Source organism: Lithobates pipiens, unplaced genomic scaffold (genome assembly GCF_037356315.1).
Source record: "Lithobates pipiens isolate NorthernLeopardFrog02 unplaced genomic scaffold, aLitPip1_a1.2 Scaffold_16, whole genome shotgun sequence".
NCBI lineage: Eukaryota > Metazoa > Chordata > Amphibia > Anura > Ranidae > Lithobates > Lithobates pipiens.
Genome location: NW_027507748.1, coordinates 152,278,441 through 152,290,532, shown reverse-complemented (window position 1 = coordinate 152,290,532; position 12,092 = coordinate 152,278,441). Strand labels below are relative to the sequence as shown.

The 12,092-nt window shown below is 39.0% G+C and overlaps 1 protein-coding gene across 3 annotated transcripts in view; it reads left to right on the top strand.

Moving 5' to 3' along the window:
• Window positions 1–7,698, top strand: part of LOC143982165 (septin-5-like) — a 106,417-nt gene extending 98,719 nt beyond the window's left edge. For 2 of the 3 annotated variants that reach the window (XM_077480636.1, XM_077480635.1), the window contains exon 12: window positions 898–7,698. In XM_077480636.1, the coding sequence (XP_077336762.1) occupies window positions 898–957 (60 nt within the window). In that variant the 3' untranslated portion in view covers window positions 958–7,698. The remainder of the gene's footprint in view (window positions 1–897) is intronic. The other variant, XR_013274408.1, reaches the window with a different exon arrangement.
• The last annotated feature ends 4,394 nt before the right edge of the window (window positions 7,699–12,092 follow it).

The window sequence follows — 12,092 nt, the reverse complement described above, 5'->3', positions numbered from 1 at the left end:
GTAATAGTATGGATTCGGTGAATGGTGGAGAGATTTAAAGTACCTGTTAAGGGGTTTAGTCCAGGGTGGAGCTTTGGCTGCAAGTCTTGTCAGCAAGGTACAATGACACAATCCTGAAGTGTGGTCAGAGACAGGCAGGGTCCTACACAGACTGGAAGAGTAGTACAGAATCTTCAAGCAAAGAGAGTAGTCTAGTAATCAAGTAAGGTTCAAAAGTCCATTAGTTCAGTAGTATAGCACACACCCAGAGAAACAGATCCAACAAACGGGCACAGTGTGCAGGAAGTCCCGCAATTTAAGCTGAGCTAATTGTGGATTGACTGCTGCTGGAAGGCAAGCGGAGCCAGAAAAGTCCCAGGAGCAGATGTACTAAGCAGGGTACATGTTGCAGAAGGTCAGATTCCCCAGTGGCAGAGTGAACAGAGCCACAGAACAGAGACAGAAGAACCCAAGTTTGATCCCAGACACATGACAAGAGGGCAGAATGGGGTGAGCAACCTTTCTCTATAGTAGTAGTAGCTGTTAACCTATACAGCATTATAAGGGCAGTTGCTCAGGACAGTATCTGACGTCTCTGAGGAAGCACTGAATGGAAGATTTTTAGCAGAAGCAGCTCTCTGCAGGTAATGGGATACACTAACTACATAAGTAATGTGTATGGTGTTGTATCTCTGGAAAAAAAAATATACTCAACTTCAGATTGAAAATTAAGTTTGAAATCACATTATCATGTTAAAGCTCAAATGAGATTTTAGTGATTGGGTTTACATATACGTTAATCAGTTCACTTATCTTCAGTGCAATTTATATTTATTTATATAAGGAAAGACAGCATATAGGAGCAATTTCTTGAACCCCAATGATGATGTTCTAACTCACACTTTTTTATTTCCCCAGTTGCGGAGAATGCAGGAAGTGCTGCAGAAGATGCAGAGACAGATGAAAGACTCTCATTAAGCCATTCCTGTGCCACTCTCTACTCATATTACCTCTGTTTTCCCACTGATATCTATAATTTCTGGAAACATCAAGCTCATAGAATTAAACATACAGACAAGGTGCCTGCAGAGGGAAAACCAAACATGAATAGACCAATAGATAAGTCTAGTAAGCACACCTTTGGGACATAGCGTAGGATTTTGTTTAGACAGGGTTTAGAGAAAAAAAATGTAATGAAGTCTATTTTGATCAAAATATTCTTGTACAAGTGAGTAGCAGTTTGCTTGGGAGTTAAAGCATATCTAAACCCCAGAACAAAGATAACTGTGTTTTTTTCAGGCTAAAGCTGGCTATACAATGATTACATTTTGGGTGGTTTCTGATGAACTGGTGAAAATTGAAGCAGTGGGTGTCCCAGTTGGCACCCTACCAGTTGACATCCAATCCAAAAACTGAAGGAGCTGAGCACATAATTCGAGGCTGAACTGTGAATGCAGCCAATCATTTACAGTCACTGTTAGGCAGCACCCACCGTATTCTGACAGCCAGCAGCATTGAAGCAGATTTTCCCTGTATGAAATGGATGGAGGAATCTGTTGGATTTTTTTTAAGCTAATGAGCATTTGCCATCCTAATGTCCCTTTTGCACAGGCAGACCAATCAGGTCCGCCTAAAAAACTGTCAACTGATTGCACCCTCCACTGCCCTCGATGTATCGGCGGATGTAAACGGACATCTAATCCAATCATACAGCAGTTGGGTGTAAAGGGGCAGGTAGTCAGTTTACTTTTCGACCTCCCATAGAGGGGAGTGGGCTGTGTCTGCCCTACATAAGCGGAGCGGACACAAATCAGCCATTTACCTGCTAAGCGGGGATCAGCAGACAGATTCTCCGCTGAACAGGCGGACTTCTGGCGGAGTCTGCCCCATGTAAAAGGGGCCCTAAACAGGAACTGCATCCTAGAACAGGCATTCGAAGGTCCCTTTCATTCATGCAGACCGTTCTTTTCATCAGTTCAATCACTCTTTTTTTCAAAGAAAACATGTATAAAGTTTACATCAGTTTGTCATGCATTCTTACATCAGTTTTTTACATATGCCGACTAGAATCCTTAACCACTTGAGTCCCAGAGCCATTCTTTCCTGCAAAAATGTGCCATTTGTTCATTTACTTTTGTTTTCCTTCAGATCCATTTTTTTTACGGAAGAAAAAAAAGGGCTTTGATCCGTTCCAAAAAACGGATGTAAATGGATGATCCATTTTTCCATTGAGATACATTACTGTCTGTTTTTCATCTGTCAGCAGATGGATGAAAAATGGACAAATGGTCTGCATGTGTAAAAAGGGGCCTAAGAAATAATAGCAAAGGCTGAACAAAAGGAAAAAAATAACCCCACCACATATAAGGTCTGATAAAGTACAATATATTATACTATTGTTATGGGCTTTAGATACACTTTAAGCACAAATGAGTAAAACAAATAATTGTCTTTAATGAAATCAGTTTTAGTGCATGACAGAGGAAGGAACAACTTGTCATGTTTGCAGCACAGTCAACCATTTGAACATATTAGCAGCAGAAGTCTATCATGCCCTATAACAATGGAGCCCAAGGCATGATGGAAGCATTTTCTATTTAGAGTTTTTCTATAATGAAATACTTCACAAATATTATTTCTGCCGATATGATAAGCTTGAATAAAATGTAATGCACAAAGTTTACACAATAAGGGTAAAATTTTACCCCGTTATTAAAAGAAAAGCCTATTTACAGCTGCATGTACGACGGACATTTCATACAATGTAAATTAATTCTAACTGTAGGCTGTCCCATAGATGTTATCTATATATTAGAGTTCTGTGCTAATCTTTAGTAATGATACTTTGGCTCAGTTAAAAATATGTTTAACACATGCAACAGAAGTTTAAAATTAAAAAGTTTAAAAAGTTTAAGTTTAATACTGTAATCGAAGGCAAAACTTTTTTTTTTTGTTTTAGAGTAGATGGGTTAGAACCATCAGTTCTACTTTAAAGTTATGTCTTCAGTTCTACATTAAAGTATATCTAAACCGAGTAACGAGAAATGTAATATATTCAGTCTTTCAATGTAATGACTGCATATGTTTTCTTTTTTCAAGCTAAGGACATTTTCTGCAAAGGCCTGTTGATCTTGCCAGAAATGCAAGTGTCCTTGTAACTTCCTTTGGCTTGGACTAAAATCTCAAACAATGTTACCTTTCTTCCCAGCTATCCCTTGAAAAATTAAATTAATGGAGCTGAGGAGAGGAAGACTTTGTAGTCAATTTAGGAGAGTGGCCCAGTGTGACAATGTTGCTCCTCTATATTTACAGAGTGATTGAGCGTTACTCTGGGACCGAGGGTGTTTTACTGGCAAGATCACCAGGTGAAAATAAAGTCTAAAAAAAAAAAAAAAAAACGAATGCCACCACATCAGAGTACTGGTAAGCGGCAATATACGGTACTGCATTTTTGTTTTAGGGTTTAAATATGCTTTAGTTTCTGCCATGTAGGTTTTTTTTTAATGTTGAATTTTACAGCCCATATTTCCCAGCACCATCCTTATTGTAGAAAATATGGATAACGTCTAGGCAGCTCAGATTCTTCCTTTTGGTGTACTTGTAGAAAAGAGTCTCTGTAAAAAATTTGATTGCTAGCTGTTCTGTTACAAGATCTCTAGCAGGTAGGATTTAGGGCAGATTCACAGCTTTCCGTGTGCTATAAGATATATGAAAACCTGCCACAATGCACTTCAACATGTTGTGTTTTTGCCTTGCAATGTGCAGCCTTAAATTTTGAATGGCCTCCCAGTGTACATATAAAGAGTAAACATGTTGTCCAGTGCTACAGTGCCTCAAAAAGTACAAACAGGAATGCTCCGTGTGTTGCGATGCACCTTGCTGCCCAAAAGTAATGCAGGTTCTTTTTTTCATGATTTAAAGTTTATTATAAAGTTTATTAAGGGTCCATCCAAAGTGAATGGGCTATTTTAGAACAATACACTGTCTACATACCATTTGAAATTTTCCACATTTTATCATGTTACAACCAAAAACGTAAATGTATTTTATGTGATAGACCAACTCGAAGTGGCACATACTGTAATTGTGAAGTGAAAGAAAATGATAAATGGTTTTACAATTTTTTTTACAAATAATTATCTGAAAAGTGTGGCTTGCATTTGTATTCAGTCCCCTTTACTCTGATACCCTCAACTAAAATCTAGTGGAACCAATTGCCTTCAGAAGTCCCCTAATTATTAGAGTCCACCTGTGTGTAATTTAATCTCAGTATAAATACAGCTGTTCTGCGAAGCCCTTAGAGGTTTGTTAGAGAACCTTAGTGAACAAACAGCATCATTAAGGCCAAGGAACACACAAGACAGGTCAGGGATAAAGTTAGGTTATAAAAAACCCAAGCTTTGAACATCTCACGGAGCACTGTTCAATCCATCATCCGAAAATGGAAAGAGTATGGCACAACTGCAAACCTACCAAGACATGGCCGTAAACCTAAACTGAGAGGTCGGGCAAGGAGAGAATTAATCAGAGAAGCAGCCAAGAGGTCCATGGTAACTCTGGAGAAGCTGCTGAGATCCACAGCTCAGGTAACAGAATGTGTCCACAGGAGAACTATTAGTCGTGCACTCCACAAATCTGGTCTTTATAGAAGAGCGAAAAAATGAAAAAAAAGGGTATCATACACTATCAAACCTGATATTCCTCCAAAAATTAGTGATAACTAATAAACAAAATGTGAAACAGTAAAGGGCAGTAGTACAATAACAAACAAGCTGAATAATATCAAGTGAATGTAAATTAATATGAATTAAATGAACGTAGAATAAAAGTCCATATTTATATAAAACATTGCCATGAGCAATAAATTGCAAATCTTCTAAATATGCTCCAATCACTGTGTCATAAAAGTGCTTCAAATAAAGTGCTTCACCCAAAGTGGTATATCAAAAGGCTCACCAGATTGTATTGGCCACCAAGTGACCTTCAGACATGTAATAAGTAGAAACACTTCATTCAGTCGATGTTCCCTTCATAGATTTTGCAGCATAGGTCTGCTGCCTGTGGATCAACCAGATCTCAATCCAAGCGGAGTGGTTATTTATATATGTAACTCCTTATTAAAATCAGCTCTCATCCAAATCCTCCAAAACATCTGAAAATGGTGGCTCCATATAAAAAGCCACAGAAAGGCAAGGATAGTGTAATAACGTATTTTTTAATGGCTTAAAAACACTTACAGATCCAATCCGATTGGTGTAAGGTACATCAAAAACGAGATACAGCTGAAGAGGGGAGAAGAAGCCGACACCATGCGAGTGTGTGATACTCAGCGTGCGTCTCAGCGTGCATCTCAACTGTGTATGGAAGCAGAGGACTCGTGTGTTGTGTGTCGAGCCTCACTTTCCAAATAGTTCATGCTTGTGTGTATGTCATGGAAATGGACTCAGTGCCATTTTACTGGAGCCTAAATACAGACGCCTTCACTATGATTGGTCAAGAACGAGCGACTCAAAAACAAAAATTAGACTAAAATTAAATTAAGGATTTAGACAATTTAGGAATTGTTTTCAATTTAAAAACTGGTCTGCACTGCACATCACCTCAAACACACCACCCCCTCCGTGAAACATGGTGGTGGCAGCATCATGTTGTGGGGATGCTTTTCTTCAACAGGGACAGGGAAGCTGGTCAGAGTTGATGGGAAAATGGATTGAGCAAAAGACTTGAGACTGGGGTGGAGGTTCACCTTCCAGCAGGAAAACGACTCTAAACATACAGCCAGAGCTAAATCCATTTGAGAATCTGTGTTAAGAATGGACAACATGTTCCCTCTCTAGATGTGCAAAGCTGGTAAAGACATGCCCAAAAAGACTTGCAGCTGTAATTGCAGCAAAAGGTGGTTCTATAAAGCTAAATGCAAATGCACGCCACACTTTTCAGGTATTTATATGTAAAACAGTTTTTAACCGGTTCCCGACCAGCGCACGACGATGTACATCGACAGAATGGCACGGGCAGGCATATTGGCGTAGAGGTACGTCCAATCTTCAATGCCGCCCTGCCATCGGGAGCGCGCCGCCGGCGGCGCGCTCCCGCGCTGGTCGGGACCCCCGTGAGTCCGGTCGCGGGACCCGCGGACTCGATCGCCGTGGGCATCCCCGCGATCGTCTCACGGGACGGCTGAATGGAGGAAATGCCATGTAAACAGCATTTCTCCATTCTGCCTAGCAACTAGTGACGCTGATCTCTGCTCCATGTGATTGGAGCAGAGATCAGTGTTCACTAAATGAAAGCCCAACCCCCCCACAGTTAGTAACACGCCCCTAGGAACACTTAACCCCTACACTGCCACCCACTGGTTAACCCCTTCACTGCCAGTGTCATTTACACAGGAATCACTGCATTTATATAGCAGTGATTACTGTATAAATGACAATGGTCCCAAAAATGTGTCAAAAATGTCCGATGGGTCCCCCACAATGTCGCAGTCACAATAAAAATCGCTGATCGCCGCCATTACTAGTAAAAAAATAATAATAAAAAATTATTAATAAAAATGCTATAAAACTATCCCTATTTTGTAAACGCTATAACTTTTGCGCAAACCAATCAATAATCGCTTATTGCGATTTTTTTTTACCAAAAATATGTAGAAGAATACGTATCGGCCTAAACTGAGGGAAAAAAAGTTTTTTTATATATTTTTGGGGGATATTTATTATAACAAAAAGTTAAAAATAATGCGTTTTTTTCAAAATTGTCGCTCTATTTTTGTTTATAGCGCAAAAAATAAAAACCACAGGGGTGATCAAATACCACCAAAAGAAATCTCTATTTGTGGGAAAAAAGGACGTCAATTTTGTTTGGGAGCCACGTCGCACGACCACGCAATTGTCAGTTAAAGCGACGCAGTGCCGAATCGCAAAAAGTGGTCTGGTCTTTGACCAGCAAAATGGTCCGGTCTGTAAGTGGTTAAATAATTTATTATTTTCCTTTCACTTCACTAATATGTGCCACTTTGTGTTGGTCTATCACATAAAATCCCAATAAAATACATTTTCGTTTTTAGTTGTAACATGACAAAATGTGGAAAATTTCAAGGGGTATGAATACTTTTTCAAGGCACTGCATGAAAACTTTCATCTACGTATTAATGCATATGGAAAGGTATGAATAGAGCCTAAATCTAACAGATCATTACTGCAGGGACTCTCAAAGCTGCATTCTAAGTTAACAGCACTTATTAAAAATATTTTTTGCTTGTACAAATACTGTTTACCTAAGAAAATAAATGGACAATTGCACTATTTGAAACACATTTTTAATAATTATACCAATCTAGATTGCTATGAATGCACTAGAGCTCTTGTTTTGGAAAGGCACATTTTTCAATCTTCATAATGGTGCTTTGAAGGCTTTTTAAAACCATTGGTATCGGGCTGGGTAACATTTATCTTCAATGGAGACCACAGCTTGTGATAATAATCTTTCCAATAGTACATGACAATTGAGGTTCTCGTGCAAGCTGTAGAGTACAGATATTAAATGAATACTAAGCGCCAAAGATATGAATCAATGTAATTAAATAATAAAATAAATTATATAAAATATACCAGCTGCAGTAAAAAAACTTGCTAGTCAGCAAATATAAATAAATAAGACCAGTTCACCATGCTAGGTGATATTAATTAGGCAATAATATATAGATTGCAATGTGACAGTCCCAAAAAAGTAATGATCAGAGGTGCTTGTGCTCAAAAATGCATCCATGCTCCTTGGTGCTCAGACTGGGTGCCCCACATAGATGTACACTCACCCCTCAGTGTTGACCAACTATGGCTAGTATGGTCAATCAAGTGTGTAGACCCCTGGAGATATCCGTTGCTGGTGGCTCTTGAAGTGAATATGCCTTGTAAAGATGGATAGGAATAAAGAGGAAACCTCATTGTGCAATACCATTTTAAGAAGTATTTATTGATAAAAACACTATGGTTTCACCCACATGTAAAGGTGCCTACTTCCTGGCACGCAGTGAGAATAGCAGGTGATTCGTTTAGGAGAAATCGGCCCACAATGGATGGTTGACTTCTGCTCGATTTCCGGAAGTTGGTCACGGACGGAAGTGGGTCGCGATGACGTGATCTAACCTCGATGTGTTTTAGCCAATCAATGGGCCATCATCAGGAAGCTCTAGTTCCACCATATTGGGTGAGAGCATTTATACCCTTACTCATAGTCTTGTGATTTGCATGGGTCAAATGATTAAAATACCTTCTATTAACTTGGGGGGGGGGGGGGGGGGGGGGCTTACAATCTACTAATTGCAAACAAATATAGATAAAAATACATCAATTTAATAGAGCCAATATTACTATTGAATTGATAAGAATTAAAATAATAAAATATAATATAAAAAAAAAAATTGAATATAATTAGGAGGCCATCTAATGGACATTAATGAAATGGCAGTGATAATGATAATTGTCAATTCCTCTGTGGAACATAGTGTTAATGGAATGTATTAGTAAGGGTGTTAATGATTAATTAGACCTAGATAATTGGCAACAAGCCAATATTAATAAATATTCATCCAGAATGGTCACTATAAGATCTCTGCGAGCTATGACCATGAATATACTATGATAGTTAAAATAATTATGATAGTTAAAATAATAGTATATTTGAATTAAAATAAAAAATAAACACATAACAGAGTATCCACCGCGGGTGGTCTCTGTTAGATGTTGGCCTTCGTTACAATGAAGATAAGGGATAAGTTAATGTATAACCAATAAATCAATGTAACTTATGATATAAAGTGTAAGAAATGTATGGACAATTAGTAATTAGTTATGAAACAGTTAAGATTCGGCTCAATATTTAATCCTAGTGGGGTTAGAGTCTGGAGTTCAAATATCTATCTGGTTTCATTTTGGGATATTTGTTTTATAATATTGGCACCTCTCCAATGCTTATTGACAGTATCAGTGGCATAAAAAGATAGTGCAGCTGGGTCTTTATATCTAATATCTAATCAATTCAGTCATAATATTGGCACTATTAACCACTTCCCGACCAGCACACAACGATGTACGTCGACAGCATGGCACGGGCAGGCATATTGGCGTACATGTACGTCCAATATTCGTTGCCGCCGTGCCATCGGGAGCGCGCCGCCGGCGGCGCGCTCCCGCGCTGGTCGGGACCCCCGTGAGTCCGGTCGCGGGACCCGCGGACTCGATCGCCGCGGGCATCCCCGCGATCGTCTCACGGAGCGGCCGAATGTAGGAAATGCTGTATAAACAACATTTTCCCATTCTGCCTAGCAACTAGTGACGCTGATCTCTGCTCCATGTGATTGGAGCAGAGATCAGTGTACACTAAATGAAAGCCCAACCCCCCCACAGTTAGTAACACACCCCTAGGAACACTTAACCCCTACACTGCCACCCACTGGTTAACCCTTTCACTGCCAGTGTCATTTACACAGGAATCACTGCATTTATATAGCAGTGATTACTGTATAAATGACAATGGTCCCAAAAATGTGTCAAAAATGTCCGATGGGTCCCCGACAATGTCGCAGTCACAATAAAAATCACAGATCGCCGCCATTACTAGTAAAAAAAAAATAATAAAAAATTATTAATAAAAATGCTATAAAACTATCCCTATTTTGTAAACGCTATAACTTTTGCGCAAACCAATCAATAATCGCTTATTGCGATTTTTTTTACCAAAAATATGTAGAAGAATACGTATCGGCCTAAATTGAGGGAAAAAAATGTTTTTTTATATATTTTTGGGGGATATTTATTATAACAAAAAGTAAAAAATAATGCGTTTTTTTCAAAATTGTCGCTCTATTTTTGTTTATAGCGCAAAAAATAAAAACCGCAGGGGTGATCAAATACCACCAAAAGAAAGCTCTATTTGTGGGAAAAAAAGGACGTCAATTTTGTTTGGGAGCCACGTCGCACGACCGCGCAATTGTCAGTTAAAGCGACGCAGTGCCGAATCGCAAAAAGTGGTCTGGTCTTTGACCAGCAAATTGGTCCGGTCTGAAAGTGGTTAAATTAATATCTTTTTATCTATATTTGTCTGCAATTAGTAGATTGTAAGCACCTCTGAGTTAAAAGCAGGTAATTTAATCATTTGACCCATACAAATCATGAGACTATGAGTAAGGGTATAAATGCCCTCACCCAATATGGCAGAACTAGAGATTCCTGATGATGGCCCATTGATTGGCTGAAACGCGGTGAGGCTGGATCGCATCATCACCCACTTCCATCAGCGACCAACGTCCGGAAATCCAGAGCTCAACCATCCATTGGGGGCCGACTTCCCCTAAACAAATCTCCTGCTATTCACACTGGGTGCCAGGATGTAGGCACCTTTACATGTGAGTGAAACCATATTGTTTTTATCAATATAATCCTTCTTAAAAAGGTATTGCGCAATGAGGTTTCCTCTTTGTTCCTATCCATCTTTATGAGGCATATCCACTTCAAAAGCCACCAGCAATGGATATCTCCAGGGGTCTCCCCACACACTTGATTGACCATACTAGCCAATAATCCCTAATTGGTCAACACTGAGGGGTGAGTGTACATATATGTGGGGCACCCAGTCTGAACACAAAGGAGCATGCATGTATTTTTGAGCATGAGCACCTGAGAGCACCACTTTTTTGGGACTGTAACATTGTTGTAACAATCTGTATGTTATTGCCTAATTAATATCACCTAGCGCAGTGAACGGGTTTTAAAGGAAATTGGCACTGCTGGAAATATGTAAACTGACATAGCTCATCTCATTCTAGATATATCAGTTGTTTAGCTATGTCTGGCTTGGAAGTACTGTAACCTGGAAGAAAGATGTTAAAAATTAGGTCCTGCAAACTTGTTCTAGGTTAGTGGTGTAGAAATAACTGGATCTAGTGGATCGGAAAGTGGATTGCAGCCAGGTATCTAGTGATTTCAGGATGTCAGCAATGGCAGTCTTTATATTTATCTCAGTACAGGTTTCCTTTAAATAGTTGCACAGAAGTATTAAGCATTTTTAGGTCACAGAAAAATAGATGCTTTGCAATATAGAGACATTGCTGCAAACTTTTGCCTTGCACTGGCTGAATTTCTTTGTCACTCTCCTAATGGCTTGCCTGTTGCCGCATGTATTCTTCTAATGACAAATCAGTATTCACAGTATGCTTACAACAATTACAACAACTGGCTGAACTTGCACTACTTATAACTGATGACATTAAACTTTGTCTTCCTTCTGCTGTTGGTTTGATTATTTATTATATTTCACTTGTCTCCCAGCCCAGAGTCCTCTTTGTCCGGCCACAGACTAAAGTTTTATTGGTATACATCCAAGTGTCCCGAGGCTAACTAGAACAAACTGTATGTGTAGGGCAGTGAAAACACTCACCTGCTAGCATGTTTGTGAAAAAAGAAGATACCGGCACTCAAATAATATTCTAATTATACACTGGTACGCTGCAATCCAAAAAAAAAACCTTCTATGAAGTGGGAAAAAAAATCTATATGTCTAATTGTGAATTGTGCCCCCATCTAACCATTAGTGAAAACAACTAAAAATATATATAAAAATGTATATTATTCACTGTGCTCAAAGTTTTTTTTGCCTGTACATACAGTATAGCACAAGCAAATACCACCACTTATTATTATACTATTCAGTGCTTCAATACCAACTTATCCAACTTGTACATAAAAAAAATACATGCATATATAAACACCATATAAGTGCAATGTAGGTGCACTCTAAACACAAAAGGACCTCCCTATGTCAAGTCCATACACACTCTCAATCTCAAAAATGTGTGTGTAAGGGTGGGATACGTTTCCTCAATCCCAGTTTTCATAGAAGGGTTCCTCAACAGTCCTCCAAATGTTCACATGTGTAACTTCTCACCACAGAACACCCTTCGTGCCACCACCACCTTACAAAATGGCAACTCACCAAAATTTAAATGGAATTTCGCCTTTGGTTCATTCAATGGATAACAACTCCTTATACCTGCTTGTTCTCCAGTCAGCAATCCATCAGTTATGAAAAAAAAAAATATATGGAACCAATGTAAA